Below are 22,303 nucleotides of genomic sequence, written 5' to 3' on the forward strand. Positions count from 1 at the left end.
GTTGTTTAGGCCACCACCACATGTTATACCTTATTGACATATGTCCTTAAGTTTCTTTGAATCTTGTGGTGTTTTCTTCCCTACCCTACTTTCTTTCATGTCACTGTCTAGAATAGTTACCCCGTGGTAAGTTCTGCCTTCTGGATTTGTCTGGTTATTTCCTTGTGGTGTGTTCTATCTTCAGTGTTTCCTCTAAATTGGAAATTAGTTTCAAAGAGTTGATGGATTGAAGTTAAATATTTTTTACTTAGAATAACATTAAAATATCAGGTGATACTGTATACTTTGTATTGCTTCACATCAGGAGACACATTTGGATGACCTGCTTAGTGAAGCTAAGATTTACCATTGTATAGAGGGACACCAGTGCTCCCCACACCCAACCTAATGTTTTTATTCTTCTTCCAGTTTGGGTCTCTCATTCTCAAAATGTGGTGCCAGGGGCACCTGGGTGGCTCAGTCGGTTAAGCGTCTGCCTTTGGCTCAAGTCATGATCCCAGGATCCTGGGATAGAGCCCTGCATCGGGCTCCCTGCCCAGTGGGGAGTCTGCTCCTCTCTGCCCCTCTTCCTGCTTGTGCTCACTCTTTCTCTCACTCAGATAAATAAGTAACATCTTAAATGTGGTCCCAGTACCAAGAGCATCAGCATCATCTGGAAACTTGTTAAGAAATGTAAATTCATGGACTCTTCCCTGGTGACCTGAATCAGAATATCTGTGGGTGGGGCCCAGGAAACTTGTTAAACAAGCATTCCAGATTATTCTTAATGCATATGAAAGTTTGAGAACCAGTGGGACTTTTTGCCTCATTTTAGTTTTCTGAATAATTTATACTGAGTTACTTCATCATTGGGTGGATTGGAGTAAAATATTGTTGCTGTTAACGTAAGTCAGTGTGAAAACCTTTTGAGTTATTGCAAATCTACATTTCTCTTTAATTTTTTTCAAGCTGTTTATAGGTAGGGATCAAGATGACAAGTGAATTTAGAAGGGCATAAAAAGTCAACAAAGAGATCACAGTGTATGTCCTGTTCATAGTTGTATCCTTGGGGACTAGCACAAACTAGGTTCTTTTAAAGTATTTGTTAAGTGAAGGAAGACACGTCACCCACACCTCCACTACCATTGGTCAGCTGGCAGGTTTTGTCCATCTCTATGAAGTTAACATGTTGAAATAATGGAGTAGGTCTACTCTGAATTGTGCTTTTCCCACTTTGCAGAGAAGTATTCTTTTTTCTAAGTTGCTACAATTTTTCTTGACTCATTAGGTTGGAGGACGTGTGCCAGTGTTAGACACACTCACAGAACTTGTTACCCGAGGCCGATCTATCCCAGTACACCTGAATTCTTTACCAAGACTGGAATTACTAGTAGCTGAGGTTCAGGCTTGGAAAGAATGTGCTGCTAATACATTCTTGACTGAGAATTCTCCATATTCTCTCTTAGAGGTAAGTTTGCAACCAGCCCATCTACAAGACCTTCGGATCTCTTAGCTTGTAGAACATGCAGTCCCTTCCCTCACAAAGGTGGCATCACTGACTGATCTACATTCTGGGAGTTATTTTTTTTTTCAGTAGAGCCAGGGAGATTCTTCTGAACTGCCAGTGAAATAACCTTTAAGTGTTACCTGGATACATTTGGGATAACATTCAACGTCTAAAGAAGAACATTTTTCTCATTGAAGTTCCTCAGTCTGGGTTGAAACTGGACTTTTTTTAACCTTGGCCATGCTGCACCATTTGCATTTAATAAGCCTGGTAAATAGTCTCATCCACCTCTCATAAAGTGCTAGAGTTGCACTTTTTGTATTTTTTGTAAGCTGATACTGGTAGTACATTATGACTGGAATTGGTATATATCACATTGAACTTAACTGTTTCATCCAGTCTATAATCAAAGTCAATGTTTTGTGAAATTCATTCCCTCCCTCCTTCCCTTTATAGAGGAGAGTTTTCTGGCTTTAGAGTGGCATGTGACAGAGAAAATGTTAGATAATAAGAAGTTTACATCCTTCCCACTGCTTAGGCTTTTATTGTGGAGCTTCCTAAGGCTTTATCTGAAATCCATCTTACTGGTAGTTGTGCTTTGCCCCACATTAGGTGCTGTGTCCTCGATGTGACATTGGCCTTTGGGGATTGAAGAGGAAGCAGAGAAAGTTCAAGGAGCCCTTGCCAAGTGGAAAGAAGAAAAGCGCCAAACTAGAGAGTCTGAGTGACCTGGAGAGAGCTTTAAGTGAAAGCAAGGAGACTGCTTCAGCTGTACGTAGTGGGGCTTTTTCTTCTTTCTCTGTTGCTTAGGGAGGATGATTTCTAACCCTTTCTTGTTCACAGGGATATTGGTAAGGTATGTAAAAGGATAACCTTAAGAGTACTCCGTTTTACCAAAAAGACTTTCTGAAAATTGTCAAATGTAAACGTTTTGAGTAGAAGATACATAGAGGTGCAGCAGGTACAGGGAGGGCCTCCCAGTCTGAGTTCTGCAGACTCCGTCTTGTCATTGCCTGTGGGTTGATCCCAGGATGCTGACTGCGGGTATCAAGGTTAACAGATAACAGATAAGTGAAACTGTACTGCCAACTTACTAATTTACAACAGGAAATACACATAAGGGGTGCCTGGCTGGCTCAGTGGGTGGAGTGTGTGACTCTTGATCTCAGGGTTGTGAGTTAAAGCCCCATATTGGGCGTAGAGCTTACTAAGTAAGTAAGTAAAATAAATACACAAACACATGTGCTTAAAAAATACATTTAAAAGTGTATTGGATACCTTTGAGTCTGACTACATTTAGTGAGCACTGTTGATTCAAAGCTGGTATCATCATAAGAAGCTGAAGCAGAGTCTAGCTCGTGGTCAGTGAGCCCCACAGTATTAGAACAAAAGAAGACAGGTAATTTGGATGCTTAGATTTTTTTTCTTTTATTGAGCTATAATTGGCATATAACATTATGTTAGTTTCAAGTGTACAGCATAATGATTTGATTGATCACCACAATAAGTCTAGTTAACATCCATCACCGCACATAGTTACAAACTTTTTCTTATGGTGAGAACTTTAAAAATCTACTCTTAGCCGCGTCCAAGTATACAATATGGTACAGTATTAACTGTAGTCAACATGCTGTACCTTATATCCTCAGGACTTATTTTATAACAGGAAATTTGTACCTTTAGACTGCCTTTACCCATTTAGCCCACTCCCCACCCCCTGCCTCTGGCAGGCATTGATTTGTTCTCTGTAACTGTGGGTTGTTTTTGTTGTTGTTGTTGTTGTTGTTTTTGGATTCATACAATATTTGTCTTTGACTCATTTCACTTAGCCCAACGCAATTACAGTCCATCTATATTGTTGCAAGTGGTGAGATTTCCTTTTTTTTTAACGGCTGAATAATATTCTATTGTATGTACATACACCACATCTTCTTTATCCATTCATCCACTGATGGACACTTAAGGTGCTTCCATGTCTTGGCTACTGTAATAATGTTGCAGTGAACATGGGGGGGTGCAGGTAGCTTTTTAAAAAAATTTTTATTGTTATGTTAATCACCATACATTACATCATTAGTTCTTGATGTAGTGTTCCATGATTCATTGTTTGTGCATAACACCCAGTGCTCCGTTCAGTATGTGCCCTCTTTAATACCCATCACCAGGCTAACCCATCCTCCCACCCCTCTCCCCTCTAGAACCCTCAGTTTGTTTCTCAGAGTCCATTGTCTCTCATGGTTCATCTCCTGCTCCGTGCAGGTAGCTTTTTAAGTTAGTGTTTTTCTTTCTTCAGATAAATACCCAGAAGTGGAATTGCTGGATCATTTGGTATTTCTATTTTTAATTTTTTGAGGAGCCTCCATATTGTTTTCCAGAGTGGCTGTACTGATTTACATTCCCACCAACAGTGCACAGAGTTCCCTTTTTTCCACATCCTCACCAACATGTGTTACTTCTTGGCATTTTTGATAATAGCCATTCTCCTAGGTGTGAGGTGATCTTGCATTGTGATTTTGATTTGCAGTTTCGTGGTTGACCATCTTTTCATGTACCTATGTCGTCTTTGTATGTCTTCTTTAGAAAAATAGTCCTATCCTCTGCCTGTGTTTGTTTCTTGCTATTAAGTTGTATGTGTTCTTTATCTATTTTGGATATTAACCCCTTATCAGGTATGTGCTTTGCCAATACTTTCTTCTATTCTGTAGGTCACCTTTTAATTTTGTTTGTTTACTTTGTTGTGCAAAAGCTTTTTACTTGGATATAGTCCCACCTGGGTGCTTTAAGTGGCACAAAGTGTTGCCCACTGTAGAGTTGGACTATCCCAGCTCCAAGGACTAGACTAGATGGGATCAGTCTCTGGTCAGGGCATCTTTTTCGCAGTCTGTTCCTCTATAGCTACCTGACTTCTCTGGTGACTGACATGGATTGCCTTGATTTATGTATTTTGACACAGACTTCCTCAGGGCATATTTGTATATTGAGTCAGTTTCTAATCAGATTGTGCTGTTTGAGCATCATTCTGGTTTTTTTAAGGAGCTGCTTTCCACTGTTATTTCTGTGGTCTGTTTTTCTAAAGCCACTGTCTGTTTTGAACTTTGCATGCTATATCTTTCAGAGTCTAGTCTCTGCCCATCTAGTGTATGAATCCCTGGCTTAAGAACTTATACATTACCTGTTGATTTCATAGTAGAACTCTGAAAGACAAGCTGTTTGCTCCCCATTTGTGAGTTCTAGGAAGGCACCCTGTTATCACATAACCCGTATATACTGCCTGTACATTGTTTTTGTCTACAGAAATAAGTGGATTTTTAAAAAATATACCAAAGGTTTGTTACCTAATTTACTTCCAGATCTTTTTGTTTCTTCCTTAATCATTCATACATTTTCTTTCCCATTCCAAAAAGAAATAATGGAGAGTTCATTCTGGCCTTAAGACTCAGGGCACCTCATCTGGTGAATCATTACAGGTCTGATGGTGGGTGGGTGTGATAACTGGGAATGGTTTTAACTGTGACAGATTAACGTTTTAAGGATTTGGGAATAGAATTGGGGAAAGGAATGGTTCCTGCAGCCTGTAGCTTTTGTTTCTAGAGGGGAGAACTCAGTTTTAAAAATCGGCGCTTCCCCCCTCCCACATTTATCTGTATTTCTATATCAGTGAAGTGCTGGAGGAGGACTTCGGTGGTCCAACCTTTTATTGGGGAAACTGGATATTAAGTTCAAGGTGGTAGTGGCTAACTCTTGACGTAGCCAGTGATTTTAGTTTATCACATTTAGATAGCTTTTACTTCATGGTGCATAATGAATAGATCTGTAATACCTGGACCTGTTTATATATTGGATACCTTGTATAGTAGATGCTTAGTCCGTTCATGTGAAGGTTTCACTTAACAGACATCTTGTAAATATTGTTCAGGAATATGTTCAATGTCACTCTAGCTTTTTACTTTGAAGTTGGTTCTGTTTATGTGTTATTTTCAAGTCACTTATACAGGTTAACTGAACTCCCCACTTTCGTGGGACATGGCTCTCGTTTAGAGAGGAAAGACTTTACAGTTTGAGTATACCTGCCACTCTGCAGAAAAGCAGCTTGCTTTTGTCTGTGCCCTAATGAGCTTATTTTATATAAAGCATGCACGTGTGTGCGCACGTGTATGTAAGAAAAGTCTGGTAAAGTGCTTTCTGTTTAATTATCTCATGAGGTATCCAGTTTCATTATCTACAGTGGCTGTGTCCGGCCCATGTATAAGGCCTTAATGTTAAAGATAGTAAGAGGCATAAACTACCATTGTGTAGTGGCCGCTTTAGAGACTTTTCTATCCAAAGTACCTCTCTAAAAGAACACAGAAGCTAATGGAACTATGAAAACATGGAGAACCCCAGGAATTAGTGCACGTAGAATGTGAAAAGCCTATATCTTTTAAGAGAAGTAAATGTGCAAGGAAGTTGGACTTTAAGAAGTAGTATGTGCTCAGTAATTGCTCACATTGTTCACTGTGTGCCCGGCAGAGCGTGCTCTATCACAGGGCTCTCAAGTAATCATCACTGCAGCCCTGGGAGATGGACTGTACTATTAACTGCATTTTATACATGTGAACATTTAGCCACAGTGGAACATGCTGCCCAGGGCCATTCAAATAACTCAGTGAGACGGAGCCAGGATTTAAATGTAGATCATCTACTCTAGGACCCTTGAGATTTAGGAGAGGGCTAAATTCTGACATTGTCCTTGATTGTTAAATCCTTTTTAGATGGCAACACTTGGGGAAGCTCGGCTAAGGGAAATGGAAGCCTTGCAGTCTCTCAGACTAGCCAATGAAGGGAAGTTGCTGTCACCTGTCCAAGATGTGGAGCTGAAAGTCTGCCTATGTCAGAAGGCCCCAGCTGCCCCCATGATACAGTGTGAACTCTGCAGGGATGCTTTCCACACTAGCTGTGTGGCGGTACCCAGTATTTCACAAGGCCCCCGCATCTGGCTTTGTCCCCATTGTCGGAGGTCAGAGAAACCTCCATTAGAGAAAATTCTGCCCCTGCTGGCATCCCTGCAGCGTATCAGAGTTCGCCTTCCTGAGGGAGATGCACTTCGATATATGATCGAAAGAACCGTGAACTGGCAACACAGAGCCCAGCAGCTGCTTTCATCAGGGACTCTCAAATCTGTGCAAGATCGACTGGGCTCAGGACTATGGTATAGCAGATGGCAAGCTTCAGCAGGACAGGTGTCTGAGACAAACAAGGTGAGTCTGGACTTTTCTTTGCCAGTTACTGGTATCTGCCAAGCTCTGTCCCTTTCCCCGGCACCTTTCACTCTGGTACTGTTGCTGTTCCTGGTGATGGCTTGACTGGTGCCAGTGCTCACTTTTCAGCTCCCCGCTTTGAGGGCTCTGTGTCCCTAACCGTGTTGTTTTCGTTTTCTCTGTTCCTGGCACTCAGAAGGTGTCTCTCAGGCAGTCTGCTTCTGGAGAGCAGATTTCACCTTTCCATAGATATGTATAGTTTTCCCATTTATGTGTATGAATTCCAGATACATATTTAATATGTATGAATTTTTAGAATTTTTGCGTGACTGCTTTTTTCCCCTGCTTCCTCTCATGTAAGTCCCTGACTGGAGGGGGACGTGCTTTCTGCCTTGTGTCTCTTACTGCCCCTTGAGGAAAGAGTAAGTTTTGAAGTGTCTGAGTACTGTGTTGCTTCAGAGGAAAGGCAGTGGGTTTCATACCATCCATGATCTTTCTGCTATAAAAGCAAGATTCTTCTGACCATCCCTGGGATGGGCAGAGTTTTTTGTCTTCTTCCATAGAAGGTGACTGCAGGAAAAGAATGTGAAAATATCAGAAAAATACAATCAGAGGGCGGTATTCAGTCTTGATGCGCGTGTGACCTGATGTTCAGATCCTGTGCAGAGTTCTCTGGCCGAGATCTCGTAGCTCGCCTGTGTGTGCTAACACAGACAGTGGATTAGGAGTTAGATGTTCAGCTGATCAAAGATAAAAGACAAAAAATTGATTCCGTCATATTTGTATCCTCGTTTTCTTTTACATTTCTTTCCAGGCCTGTGAAATACAGTGTCTGGGTCTTAGCAAATGATGAATTAAATTTTAGTTGCATAGGGTGAGTTGTCCTCATTTGGGTAGCCTGTAGGGGAGGAGTATCTTGTGTACACAAGAGAGGCTAGAAGTTTACCTTTATTGACAAAAGGAGAGGACACAATTGTTACTTACTTACTAGTTCAGAGTCAAAGGAGTGTTTCTCCTAGCACTTTTTAATAAGCACTGAGGGAGGGAGGGAGGAAGGTGGATGTGCATGAGATCTGACAGTTCCTCGGTCAGTTTGCTCAAAGGGGCACATGTCTGTGTTCATTGTGTTAATAACCTTCATTAGGAGAATCACATAGGGTATAAAAAGGCTGTAAGGTCTGTTCTCATGCAAAGAAAATGCCTTATTTCCCAACGGTGCTCTTGACCTCTGTGGAATCAGTCCAGGTAAAACCAGGAAGACTAAAGGCTTGGTGGATATGAGTTGATTTGGCTAAATCTAAAATACTTGGAGACTTCTTTGAGTTGGGAATTGAAGTCCTTCTTTCCTGTTTGCCTGCTTGATAACCCAAACTACGTTCCTTGGACTGGTGGGAGAATTTTTAATCCTGAAAAAGCTTTCCTATAAAATGTTTTCCTTCCATTAGGTGTCTCCGCCTACTGGCACAACAGCCTTTTTCTTGCCTGATGACTGGGATGGCAGAGCCTCATATGTACACTCTCCCTTCTCCACTGGCCGAAGTTGTATCCCCCTCCATGGTTTGTATATAGTTCGTTGATGAGGAGGAGGAGGAGGGCTGGGTAGTAATGAGTAATCTTGCAGTAGGTTTTTGTTGTTCAGATACTTAAAAAGACTTTATCCTCAAATGTCGGATACGGGTTACTAAGAATTTGCAAGGTAGGCGGAGGATCATGCTAGAAGATTTATAAATGCAAAGCAAATAGGAAAAGGCTTTAATACATTGCTTTCAGGGATGAAAGGGTTAATCCCATGCCAACTGACTTAAATACCAGCCATTTCAGTCACGTGCTAAGTCATGGGCTTCTTTGGGATCTTAGAGATAATCTATACTTGAAACCTACCTTTTTTCTTTTTTCTTTTAAAGATTTTATTTACTTATTTGCGAGAGAAAGAATGAGAGACAGCACGAGAGGGAAGAGGGGCAGAGGGAGAAGCAGACTCCCTGCTGAGCAGGGAGCCCGATGTGGGACTCGATCCTGGGACTCCAGGATCATGACCTGAGCCGAAGGCAGTCGCTTAACCAACTGAGCCACCCAGGCGCCCAGAAACCTACCTTCTTTTTTCTATGTTGATTCTTAAACTACGCAGGTCCACTTATACACAAGTTTCCTCAATAAATACAGCACAGTATAGTAAATGTGTATTTTCTCTTCCTTACGATTTTAACAGTCTGTTCTCTTTAGCTTACTTTATTCTAGGAATAGTATATAATACATAAGCATGCAAAATATGTTAATCAGCTGTTAATGTTATCGGTAAGACTTCCGGTCAGCAGTAGGCTATTAGCACTTAAGTTTTTGGGGGGAGTTAAAAGTAACACATGGATTTTCCATTGTTTTAGGGATTCAGCATCCCCAACTCCCACGTTATTCAAGGGTCAGCTGCGCTTCCGTGTACATGGTTGCCCCAGGAGTTCGGCCTGGAGCCGTGGCGGGCGTCCTAACCCTTAGTCATGCCATCCCACTATGTGTTTGGTAATGGGGTTGGAGCTACTCATTCTCCCCAGATTGCCCATGTCTTGGCCTGTTCTGTGCTTTCTGTTGAAAGCAGAAGCTATCAAGGCAGATGTATGACCTCTTCTGTGTTAGCAATAATTAAGTGAAGAGGGGATTCAGTGTAGACTTAGTACTTCACTAGTAATCAGAAGCCTGAGAAAAATCTTAGTTTGGGTTCTTATTATATTGTGGCTTTAGACACATTACGTGAACCTAATATAATTTTACAAGGCGAGGGTGGCAGTGGTATGAGGGGGATGAGGGGTGGTCCTGCTGTGCTTGTAGGTCTCAATGTCCATGTGAAACACCCTCTATTGTCATCATTACCCTTTGGTGTGGTTTTTAACAGGTATTAGTCCAGAAGTGAATGAACTGTTGATGGAAGCCCAGTTGCTCCAGGTATCCCTTCCTGAAATTCAGGAACTTTACCAGACTTTACTTGCAAAGCCGACCCCTACTCAGCAAACTGACCGAAGTTCACCAGCTAGACCCAGCAGTGAGAAGGTGAGTGTCTGACAGGCAGCTGGGGAATATAGTCCAGGGTGGGGATCATGATTTTTAGTGTCATTCCATCTAAATAGTTAGGTGAATGAGATGCTGTCTTCGATCATGAAAAGGATGCAAACTGTCTACCTCACAACCCCATTCCTAAGGCTCTCAGTGAGCAGAGGGGTGCTAGGCATCACTTTGGGCTCATATCCTGGAATTTGGTGCTGTTTTTTAAGTGACCGTGAATTTTTTTTTCCTTTTAGCATGGTGCTTTTCATCATGCCCATGTGATAATAGCTAGAAGCAGGATTATTTTTTTGTAAGAGAAATACTGTAGAGATGAAAATGTAATTATAGTTGGGAAGGCCTTTTGGTATAAAGCTTTCAAAATCTAAAGAACATCTTGGAGTTAACGTTTAACAAATGCTTTAACTGCTCTAACCCTAACAGGACAGCTGGTGTGAGGACTGGGTCATCAGACTGAGGGTGCCTGTTTTGAGTGCTGACTTACTTGAAGGGGATAGACACCATGTATGTTCTGTGTCTTAGCTTAAAGATGCTGCTGCTTTCTCTTAGTAAGCTAACTGACCTATAACATTCAAAACTCCTGAGAATAATAGGATAGGGGAGAATCTCACTATCAAATACCATTTAGAATTTTATTTTTTTGTATTTTTAAATTAAGAAAAAGATTTATTTATTTGAGAGAGAGAATGCAGATCGAGGGGCAGAGGGAGAGGAAGAGCAGACTCCCCACTGAGTGTGGAGCTCGATCCCATGACCCTGAGATCATGACCTGAGCCGAAACCAAGAGTCAGATGCTCAACCAACTGAGCCACCCAGGGGCCCCTAGAATTTTATTTTTCATTATGATAACAGATAGTAGTGTAGCACCATTATTGGTTATGTTCAGTTAATGCACTTCATTTCTGTAAGGGGTGGGGATGTATGTCCTTAAAGAAGGAAGGTATTAGCACGGTTCCTTAGAAGTCTGTAGGTCAAAGGATAAGCATACACACCTAGGTAGAAGCTACATGGTAGTCTTTTACTCCTGTAGTTGGTGAAGAGGAGAATGTAGGCATCTCCCCATCTTCTGGTGCTAATTTGAAAGCCTGTCTTTAACATTTCCTTTTTCCACTATTTCTTTTGATAGCACTAACAGTTCGGTTAGCTAAACTCAAGCAGGTTGTCCCATAGGACGTGAGGGGATGTGGTGGCAGTGGTGGCAGGGTGCAGTATTTTTTTTTTTTTTTAAGATTTTTATTTATTTATTTAACAGAGATAGAGAACACAAGTAGGCAGAGCGGCAGACAGAGGGAGAGGGAGAAGCAGGCTCTCCGGCGAGCAGGGAGCCCGATGTGGGGCTCGATCCCAGGACCCTGAGAGCATGACCTGGCCGAAGGCAGATGCTTAACCAACTGAGCCACTCAGGCGCCCCAGTATTTTTTTTTTTTAATAAGTCTTCTCTACACCTGATGTGGGGCTCGAGCTCACCCCAAGATTGAGTCGCACGCTCTTCTCCGACTGAGCCACCCAGGCGCCCCAGGTTGCAGGATTTTTAAAATGTTGATGAGAGATCATCCAGTTTCTCATACAGCTAATACTTCACTAGTTTGAGTAACAGGCAAAACTGTCAGCTAAAATTGACTTTGCCTGTCCTCCACCCAGAATGAGTGCTGCCGTGGGAAGCGAGATGGAATCAACAGTCTTGAGAGAAAACTGAAGAGACGCCTGGAAAGAGAAGGCCTCTCCAGTGATCGGTGGGATCGAGTTAAAAAAATGCGGACCCCCAAAAAGAAGAAAATCAAACTGAGCCACTCCAAGGACATGAACAGTTTCAAGTTAGAGAGAGAGCGTAGCTATGAATTAGTCCGTTCTGCCGAAACTCATTCCCTGCCCTCAGACACATCCTATTCCGAACAGGAGGACTCTGAGGATGAAGATGCCATCTGCCCAGCTGTGAGCTGCCTGCAGCCAGAAGGAGATGAGGTCAGTGAGGTTTGGGCCATAGAGGACGTGCTTTCCCTTAACTCAGAAACCCTGTAAACTACACCTCATCTCGCTGGGTCTTTCTCTTCTGCTTATCTGCTTTGAGCTGATCTGAATGGATTGCTCAGCCCTCCCCCACTGATATCTCTGCTCTTAACCATCGTTCCTGGGTCTTCTCCCTTTTCTTGAAGAAACTCTTATTCTTCCCTTTTTCCTCTTCCTGCTCTTCCAGCTTTCACCGTCCCGGCGCTAAGAAGGTGGGAGGGATGCTGATGTAACGCCCTTTTGCTTACTTATCACAGGGCGGCGCTGTCTTAACCCCAAAGCAGTCACGACTTGAAGAATGGCTTTGACTTGGTTGCTTTGGCTGGTGGGCCAGCTGCACTCATGTGGCGTAGCTGTTGTGCCCGAGGTCCCGGTGGTGGGACAGTGGCCGGTAGTGGCAAACGGCCTGAATACCTTGAGGCTGGCCTGCCCAGTTTTGAATCACATTTTTTCCTCTGAAAACCCCGTCTCCCTGCTCTTTGTAACCAGGTGGACTGGGTCCAGTGTGATGGCAGCTGCAATCAGTGGTTTCACCAGGTCTGTGTTGGTGTTTCTCCAGAGATGGCGGAGAAGGAAGACTACATCTGTGTGCGCTGTACTGTGAAGGACGCACCGAGCCGCAAATAAAAACACAAACACAAACACCCCCCCCAACCACTTAATGTAATTCAGGACTCCAACCAAGAAGATTTCTTCAATTTCTCAGCAAAGCTGCAGGACTGGTATTCAAACCAGCCTGTAAACGGTGCTATTTCTATTCCGTATGGGATCATTTTTCCAGAACTCTTTGAAAAAAGAAAAAACAACTAAAAAAATTTTTGACACTTTTTGTATTTTTTTCCTTAAGAGCTGTTTGTGGTTGTTGAGGTTTGAAATGCTGGCTGGTTTTTCCGCAGGGGTTTCCACCAGTTTGGAAGGCATTGGGGCTTTTGCACCTTTCCATGTACAGCATTAAAATCTTACCTCTGTCTGGGATTTACCGGCTTACGAGTCCAACTCAGTTTCAGTGCCCAGAAGGGCACCAGAAATTCCAGTAAATCCTCATTTGAGGAATTTCTCTCTTGTTTACTCTGTTACCATATTGGGGAACTTAAGTTTTTCACTTTTGGGGTTTTTGTTTGTTTCTTTATCCACTTTTCTTTTTCCTGGTAGACTAGGTTTATTTATCAAAGCAATAACTTCTGTGTTGGTTTCAGTGGCTGGAATTAAAACAAAACAAAACAAACTTCCAAACAGTGTGTTGGTGCTTTAGCATTTGGTTGATGTACAGAACACAAATGTCTAGTTTCTAGTGTCACTGATGAACTAGTGATGTAGAAAAGAGACTGCTCTGTAAGTAATTGCCACGGCTGTATTTTGGCTTTTCCCCTGCCCCTCCCTTCCTCTCCTACTATTTTTTTGGTAGCTTGTATCACATGTTGCAGTTTATATTGTGGAATAAATCCTTGGTCCTAATTTAACACTAAATGCTGGTTTTTTAGAGCCATTAGACTACAGCTTCTTACGCCCCTCTACCTTGTGGGCTTGGAAGAGCGAGACGGGGGTGTTGCTTGCTTTTGCCTCTGCCCAGCTAGGCTGCAGCAGCAGTGGATTGTTCTTCTGTATCCTGCTCTGTTTGGTGGGCCGTATGCCTCCCATCTCTACTAATAAAGAACCCCACCCAGTCTTCAAGGAATAGAACTTATCTTTAAAGCCATGCTGTTTTTAAATAAGCTTTTCAGAATGGTGGCAAATCATTCCAGTCCTCAAATCAGGCCTCCTGTGGAAATGGTGTCTCTATTATACTGGAATTGACAGGGAAACTTGGTTTAGGGTTAAGATGTCAAAAGGAAATTTAAGGAAGATGGATCTTTGCGGACGGCTAGGAAAGTGTGGGTCGAGGGACAGCTTGTGAGCACGCAGGCTCTGCCCCCGTGACTTCCTTCCTGTCGCTTTCTAACTCCAGCTGTTGTTGCTGGTTGTCGGTAGTCCACAGCCTTTCCCCTCCTTTCTTTTTTAAAGGGCTCTGTTCTGCAGTGGAGAAGACTTGGTGAACAGAACAGACGCTTGCTTGGTTTTTCCTCTTCTGTTGGTAATACTTATTTTCGCCCCATTCTGTAGCCATAAACCTGGAGATGGGTAGAACTAGTGGGTCGTTAATAAAACAAAACAACAAAAACAGCAGTTTGTGATGTAGCAGAGATTTAAATGTACTATATCCCCTTTGATGCAACTCAAATAATTAAATCTCTTTAAGAATGACTTGTAATTGTCTGCAGCTTTCCCACAGTTGTGATGTCTCTCCTTGTCATCATGACGGGGGTTCCGGGGCCAGAGATTCCAGAGTACAATCTGGAATAATAGTGGTTTGGCCTTTCTTAAGAACCCCCTGACACTGGGACAGGATGCCATCTGTCCCAGTTCCATTGAGAATAGAACTGAAAGGGGACACTGCAGCTGAAATAAAGCCTTTGCCTTTAGAGAGTTTTGCCCATCTGGTATGCACCTCCTGGGCCCCCTCCTCGTGTTCTTCCTCACGTATGGGTTGTCCACAGTCCCTGACAACAGCATTCCAGGTGAGGTGGATTCTCTGCCTCTCTGAGTTAGTGGGGGAAGGGCAAGAAGATGTGTTTTTACCGCCCTCTCCCCCATGAGAGGGCCACTGATGTGTTTACCTATGATGATACTGAAGTTGGAGAGAGCGTCACCTGCCCAGTTACACTGACACTGCTGGTGAATGACAAAGCCTGGGTGGTGTCTTGCAGGTCTTCTCTAGTTTTCCTCCTACCTTGTGCACTAACACAGCAAATGAACAAAGGTACATCTACCTTCTAACTGATACCTTCTGTTAAGTACCCAGATCGACTACAAAGTGATGTTATCTAAAAACCTTGTTTACTATGTGTTAGCTGTGAAGCCAGCCTGTGTCCCAGAGGCACTTCTACACCTGGAGAAAGAAGAGAAAACACACAGAGAAACTGATGCTTCATCTCATTAATCCTCAGTAATCCTCAAGCAGCTGCATGAGAGGTGTGAGAAGGAAGGACTGTTAGCTGGAGCCTGAGCCAGAAGGGTGAAGGAGCCTAGTGAACTTGGCACCAAAGGGTGGATGAGTGCCCCTGCCTCATGCCAGTGGCTCTTGTGTTTTTGTTTTTCCTTCTTTCAGATCAGACTCTAGAGGATTTCTTATGCGGAATCAAGAAAGGGCTAGTTTCTTATGTAGGCTCTAGGCTGGAGAAAGATTGTGTAATTTGGATCAGCTATAAAGGAGATGGACTTCTTTACAATTTCATTTCAGCATCCTGGGAGGTGGAACTCCCTTTTCTATCTGGTTAGCCTAAAGCCAGAGATATCGTCCGTGGTGGTGGAGGTTGGTAAAAGCCTGAGTGTCCCTGCTTCATTCTGCCATACAGAGCTTTAAAAAATGATATATAAAGATCTTTAGACTTTAGGTCTTTTGTTTTGGCAGAAGTATCTGGGATTCACTTAATTTGCTATTAAAATTAACATGACCCTTTGGGTGTTTGTGTAAGATAACCCTGAGAACAAAGTGGATGCCTACCTGGAAGGGGGTAAAACTTCATGTTGCCTTGTACCTTTTGTTGAACTCTGAAGGCCCTTTTGCAGTGGGTTTCTGCGTCTTGTTTTTTTCATTTATAATCTTGCTGGGTATTTGGCACTCCATTAAGACCTGCCTCTGGCTTGGATCAGGCACTGATTGATATTTAGTGCCCATGGGTGTTCTGGGCTCAATCCTGCCCAGATTTCCTGCCATGTAACACAGACTGGAATGGATTATAGATGCTATATACCTGTAACAGGAGATAGAATTGAAAAACAAATACTTCAAGAGTCATTACCCATCACCATTCAGTACCTGACTGTGCTAGTCTATGATAGGCGTCAGCCTGTATTAGAAGGTTTCTTTGCCATATTGATGTAGAAAACACAGGCCTCTTCTGATGAAAGTTTGCCCGTTGGGAAGAAGAGCTGAGGAAAACAGTGAAGATCCCAGTGCCTTGATTTAGCTCCATGTGAGAGTTGGAGTCCTTTCTCAGCTCCTAGTTGAGCACCAGAGTGATGGTCTCACACCTTTTGCCCCTGTCATCAGTCCCTTGCATGTGGCTCCTCAAGCCTCCCAACTTCCTGAGAGGTTCCATGTGTAACTAACTTGTAATAGAAATGTTATTGAAAAGCTGCCTAAAAACATTGTATAAAGTAGGAACTTGTGTAAAGTAATACTGTTGTAAATCCATTTTCAAAGTATAAAGAATCAATTTGTAAAGTGTATATTTCACGTCTTCCAAATTTATGTAAAGTTTTCATGTTTCATGACTGCTTACATAAGAACACATCTTTACGTTTTTGTCAGTTGAATGGAACATTTAAAACCAGCCAAGAGCAGGTCATCCAGCTCCCTGTTCTGGTTCTGGGTTAACTGTATAGGATGAAGGGCTGGGACATGGTGCTTTTGGATATGTCTTTTATTTTCAGGATAACCTGCTGCATTGCCATCGAGGGATGGAATTGTCATGTCATTTGATCTGTTCCAGGTGAGTGGAGGCCAAAGGACTATTCTTTGTTTCCCCTTGGATGGAAAAATAGATTAAAAAAGTTGACTTTCTGAGGAGACAAAAGTTATTTTTTTGAAAATAAATGCCCAAAGACACCTTCTCCAAAAATTAAAAAAAAAAAAAGTTGGAAAGGAGTGCAGTTTCAAGCACTGACTCCTTCTGTTGTCCCCGTGCCAGTGGTTTCTCACCATAATTTTAGCAGGAATTTAAACAAAAGAAAGCCCCTTTTACACATGAACGGGACAGGTAGTTTGACATTTAATTAAAAAGTTGAGTATGAAAAAGTTGTACATTTAAGTTAGCCTGTCATATGTACGCTCAGTTAATAAACTCTAAAATTGAGGAAAATTACAGTCAGAAGGCAGGGACCTTCATTCACAATAATCCTAATGTATGATCTGTGATTTTCAGCTTGGACTTTTTTTAATGTTTTTTTTTCTTTTTAAAGATTTTATTTATTTGACAGAGACACAGCAAGAGAGGGAACACAAGCAGGGGGAGTGGGAGAGGGAGAAGCAGGCTTCCCACAGAGCAGGGAGCCCGATGCAGGGCTCGATCCCAGGACCCTGCGATCATGACCTGAGCCGAAGGCAGAAACTTAACGACTGAGCCACCCAGGTGCCCCTGTGCAAGATTTTCTAAGCTGCCAGGAGAAGGGTGCTATTAAAGATGAGCTGTAGCCTCAGGAGCTGTCCCTATCCGCCGACTAGTTACGGCACAACGGCACACTGAGAATTTTGTTCCTTTAACGCTAAGGGATTATCTGTCATGGTCACTGTTCCTCAGGGTGACGTTTCAAGGTATAGGTAGCAAATACCCCTATTTCATGGGTGTGAAAACTAAAGAGCGAGCCAGTCCTAGGACAGGTGGACTTTGGAACGTGAGGAGACTGGGAAGAACCAATCCCTCAGTGTGGTTTGTTGGTTCCTAGTCCAGGGCTCTTTGAGTCTCAAAGGATTCAGCATATGGGCTCCTGGCATTGGTGACCCTGCTTCACCCTCTGCCCCCGCCCCCACCTTTCTCTTGTCTCCAAACAGTAGGGGAGGAGTGTGCAAATATGACCTAGGGTCGTAGTCACCAGCGGGCCATTCGTTGTATTGTGGCTCTGATTGTGCGGGGCTTTTATTCTCTAGAGATGACATGAAATCCAGCAGCCATCACTAGCATTGAAGTGGCCACCCCCAAATGGGCAAAATGCCCTCAACGAGTTTCCTTTTCCTGACAGACCGAGTGAGAGAACACATGGTCCATAATGTGTGTTCCATAAAAGTGCTGGCCCTACCAGATGCCTCTGTGTGTCCTCAGGCAGTTTGATGAGAGGAGGCAGATCGTGGGCACAGGCCTCTCAACCTTGTCATTGTATGCCTTGGAAGATGATCGAGCAGAGGTCATGGTGGATGTGAGTGTCCAGCCTGTTTTTATGCTCTCTTCATTACTGTCCCAGCCCCGTCACCCCACCCGAAGAAATTCTTCAAGGAGGGAATGAACAGCTTAGAGTGGGGCTTCTTACTGAATCCAGGGGAAGTGGTGTCCAGAAAGCAAAGCAGAGGAGAGTTTGAAGAAGGAGTAAGCATGGCTGGATATGGAAGCTGTCAGACACGTCTTTCCATGGGTACGTGTCCCTGGAGCCACTACTAGAGGCAGCTCTGGCTGTCACTCCAGGCTTGGCCACCAGAGAGCACTACCAGGTTTCCATAAATGCCATGGATCTTCCTGCCAATGTTGATGTAGGTTTGTCCTGTTTAGATTGACCAGGAGGGGAACAAATTAGTTTAGGCTATCTTTAATATTGTTAGGAGTTAATAAGGCTCTAGTGCTTTATTGCACACTACCTTCCCTGACTTTGGTTTTTGAATAGGTTTATCAGTCCAAGAGAAAATGAGAGAGGTAGAGATTAGGAACAAAGGCTCTCTAGGTGCAGGGATTACGATATGAGGGACAACCCCAGAGAAAGGCTGGCCCTGATCAGAGGACTGAGGTGAGCTGACTGGAAACCTGTTAGTTTCTTCCCTGAGGGCCACCCTCATTGGGAGAGGGGACCATAACAAAACCGACATGTATAATGGAGGGCTTTCTATGAATCCATAGTGTCTGGGTCCTCAGGGAAGCAGATGTAGGAGCTGATCATTATCTTTGCTGGATGGCGATAGCCCGGGTACTGAGGAAGTTGACGTTAGGGGTGTGGGACTTGAACCGAGCTAGAATACGGAGAGAATTTTTTTTTAAAAGATTTTATTTATCTGACAGAGCACAAGTAGGCAGAGGGGCAGGCAGAGGGAGAGGGAGAAGCGGGCTCCCCACTGAGCAAGGAGCCTGATGGGGAGCTTGATCCTAGGACCCTGGGATCATGACCTGAGCTGAGGCAGCCGCTTAGCCAACTGAGCCATCCAGGCGCCCCACAGAATTTGTATGAGGCTTGAAGCCAGTTGCTGAGCCAGACCTCAAACCCATATCCTATTAATACATGGCTCGTGCTTTTTGCATTATGCCGTGACCTCTACCACATTCCTAAGTTCTTTTTAAAATGCTTATATACCACAAGCTGCCACATAGTATTCTTAGGGGCTTTAATCCTGCTAACATATATGGAAGTAATATTTATCTCTGGGTATGGGTGGGTGACTGGATTTTGAGGCAAAATTGTGCCCTTAATTGTTAGCTTTAGAATTTAAAATAGGGAGCTCAGCAGTGTTTCTCTTGCTCCACAGCTGCAACACCCTTTGAAGGAGGGACATTCATTGAGGGTTCCTAAAGGGTAAGGCTACGGCCTTTTTGCCCAGGAAGATAGTGGTCTATTTCCTAATCTGAACTAATAGCAATCGCAGTTCTCTTGCTTCTAGTATTAATCTTTTTTTTTTAAAAGATTTTGTTTATTTGCTAGAGAAAGAGAGGGAGAGAGAGTGACAGTACAAGCAGGTGGAGTGGCAGGCAGAGGGAGAAGCAGGCTCCCTGCCGAGCAAGGAGCCCGATGTGGGACTCGATCCCAGGACCCTGGGATCATGACTGAAGCCGAAGGCAGACGTTTAACCGACTGAGCCACCCAGGTGTCCCTAGTATTAATCTTCTAATACGCTGCAGCCATGGGGTGGGGCAGCTTGAGAAACTGGAGAGGAAAGGGGGTGTTTGCCGGGACCTTCAGGACAAGCCTGCAAGAACATCCCTTACTTAGTAAGCAACACAAGAGGGCAGCAGAGGACCAGGATTGCGCTGCTTTCCACCCTGATTCCCAAGCCCTGGTATGGAGCCCACTGGGAGGGGAGGCGGTGGTAGGCTTAGACACCCAAGATCATTCTCCATGGCTTTGCTTCTCTGTAACCTGCCTTCAGACGCAGACTAACGCAGTGCTAACCCTTTTACAAAGTTCAGTTCTGTGTCTAACTCAGTGTTTAGGAAGATTGAGTTGTAAGCTTAAGATCGAAGCCCAGGCTTTGGGTCCTCGTTCCACCTAAGGCAGAGCAAATTCCTAAGCTGCTGGCTATCGAGTGCCTCCTATATTCTTAGCCCTGCACTAAGTTTTATAGACTTGGGATGGATAGAACATGATCACTGCACCCAAGGAGCTCTAAGTTTAACGTAGAAGGGATCTATGTGAACAAAGTTTCTTCTATAGTGGGCATGCACAGTTGTGATGGAGCCCGAGGAGAGCAAGGTTTCAGAAAAGTGAAAATTTGACACTTGAACTATGTCCCTACCAAACTGGCCATGTGGCCTTGCTGAGGATGAAGTCTTAGCACATTTAAAATTAAGACTGGTTGGGACGCCTGGGTGGCTCAGTCAGTTAAGTGTCTGCCTTCGACTCAAGTCATGATCCTGGGGTCCTGGGATCAAGTCCTACATCCAGCTTCTTGCTCAGTGGGGAGTCTGCTTCTCTCTCTGCCTGTCGCCCCCCTCCCCTGCTTGTGCTCTCTCTCTCTGACAAAATCTTAAAAAAAAAAAAAAGACTGGTTTACAAGATCCCCAGGGACATCAATCCTCCCTCCCCCACCCCCTAAGTTTGGTTTGACAGCAGCTACCTAAAGCACCACCAAAGGTGAGTCAGACAGGGATAGCAAATTGTTCCAGCGTCTGAGTAGGAACAGGTCTTTTTTTTTTTAAGATTTTATTTATTTATTAGAGAGAGAGCGAGAGCAGGAACACAAGCAGTGGGAGTGGGAGAAGGAGAAGCAGGCTTCCCCCTGAGGAAGGAGCCCGATGTGGGCCTCGATCCCAGGACCCTGGGATCCTGACTTGAGCCGAAGGCAGATGCTTAATGACTGAGCCACCCAGGCGCCCTGAGTCGGGACAGCTCTTGCCTCAGAGTTGGACGCTTGGATACAAACTCTCTGCTTGTGTGAGTGGAGAAGAAGGGAAATGGTCCCATGAGTTTGCTTAGCACCTGCAAGGATTCACAGTGTGACCAGGACAAGATGTATGTCTAGGGCAAGCTGAGGAAGAAGGCATTTCGGGCAAAGAAATGCCATGGCCCCTGGGTGGCTCAGTCGGTTAAGCGGCTGCCTTCGGCTCAGATCATAATCCCAGGGTCCTGGGATCGAGCCCCGCATCGGGCTTCCTGCTCGGCGGGGAGCCTGCTTCTCCCTCTCCCTCTGCTTGCTTCTCTGCCTACTTGTTCTTTCTGTATCTCTCTGCCAAATAAATAAATAAAATCTTTTTTAAAAATGATGAGAAATAATAAAAGCCAACAGGGGTGTCTGGGTGGCTCAGTCGTTAAGCGTCTCCCTTCGGCTCAGGTCAGGATCCCAGGGTCCTGGGATCGAGCCCCGCATCCGGCTCCCTGCTCAGTGGGAGGCCTGCTTCTCCCTCTCCCACTCCCCCTGCTTGTGTTCCCTCTCTCGCTTCTGTCTCTCTCTCTCTCTGTCAAATAAATAATCTTAAAAATAATAATAATAATAAAAGGCAACACAACCCTTCGTATGTGCCAGGCATTCTTCTGAGTGCTTTGCATAGATGAACTCATTTAGTCTTTACAACATCCCAGTGAGGTTGGTACTATCATACCCATTTTACAGATGAGAAACTGGAACTTAGGTTAAGACTGAAGGCCATGTAGCTGGTATATAGAGGAGCCAGGATTCACACACACCCAGACAGTCTGCTTCTAGGGTCTGGACCCACAAAAACAAGATGGAAGGCCTCTGAGTACCCTTGAGTCTAGCCTTTGGCTCTCCAAAGCAATCAGCCATTCCTAAAAATTCCCCAGCAAACCTTCTGCTGCCCTTAAGTGCTGTAGGTTTTCTTCCCACCACCAGTAGGCTGAGGCTTATAGAAGCCTTATTTTTAGAGAAGTGAGTGAACATTCTTCTCTTTCCTAAACTGTTTTGGGTGTTCAGCTGCCTCATTAATATCCCAGTATCTGCTGCCTCAGGGTGCGGGCATACAGGCCTGTGTGCAGGGACCCTGCCCTCAGGAGCTTCCTGGGGCTGGGTAGTGGCTCTCCTCAGCTCTTCCCCAGCAACTCTGCCCACCATTAGCCAAGTCCCCTCAGTTGGGACTGAGGCCAGGCAGATTCACTGGGTTCCTGGCAACAAGATCAAGTCAGTACAAGAAAACCAAGACCTTTAGTGATGAAAGTTGCATAAGCACAAGTATGGAAAGTCTCCAGGTGATGGCCTGACCGGGAAGAGGACCTGGCCCGAGGTCAGCCGCCCTTGTGGGGCCAGAAGCTGTGGTCAGTGGCTCCTAACCCACATAAAAGACCCAGCAGGCCTATGTTGCTTGTGGGGCTTAGCTGCACGCACACAGAGCCCTCCTCAGTCCAGACAGGAACTGGTACGTAATACGGTGCCCTAGGGAGCCAGGGTCTGGCTCAGGGTGCTCAGTCCTTCTTGAACCTTCCCCTAGCCATGCTGTAGGCTGAGCCTGAGCTGGCTGGCAGGTAGCCCATGGCTTCTAGACTTACTGAAGTTCCCTGGGAGTTACTCAAGTGCTCTGGGGCAAACGAGGAGACTCCTCTTGCTGCCTCCTATCGCCAG

The 22,303-nt window shown here is 44.3% G+C and overlaps 1 protein-coding gene across 2 annotated transcripts in view; it reads left to right on the top strand.

Annotated features, from left to right (window-relative positions):
• The window catches only part of KDM5B (lysine demethylase 5B), an 80,943-nt gene extending 64,893 nt beyond the window's left edge, over positions 1 to 16,050 (top strand). The window contains exons 21-28 of one of the 2 annotated variants that reach the window (XM_027610957.2): positions 1,268 to 1,447; positions 2,099 to 2,257; positions 6,238 to 6,723; positions 8,169 to 8,280; positions 9,608 to 9,762; positions 10,198 to 10,278; positions 11,416 to 11,736; positions 12,271 to 16,050. In XM_027610957.2, the coding sequence (XP_027466758.2) occupies positions 1,268 to 1,447; positions 2,099 to 2,257; positions 6,238 to 6,723; positions 8,169 to 8,280; positions 9,608 to 9,762; positions 10,198 to 10,278; positions 11,416 to 11,736; positions 12,271 to 12,408 (1,632 nt within the window). In that variant the 3' untranslated portion in view covers positions 12,409 to 16,050. The remainder of the gene's footprint in view (positions 1 to 1,267; positions 1,448 to 2,098; positions 2,258 to 6,237; positions 6,724 to 8,168; positions 8,281 to 9,607; positions 9,763 to 10,197; positions 10,279 to 11,415; positions 11,737 to 12,270) is intronic. The other variant, XM_027610958.2, reaches the window with a different exon arrangement.
• The last annotated feature ends 6,253 nt before the right edge of the window (positions 16,051 to 22,303 follow it).

Source organism: Zalophus californianus, chromosome 10 (assembly GCF_009762305.2).
Source record: "Zalophus californianus isolate mZalCal1 chromosome 10, mZalCal1.pri.v2, whole genome shotgun sequence".
In the NCBI taxonomy this organism is placed as follows: domain Eukaryota; kingdom Metazoa; phylum Chordata; class Mammalia; order Carnivora; family Otariidae; genus Zalophus; species Zalophus californianus.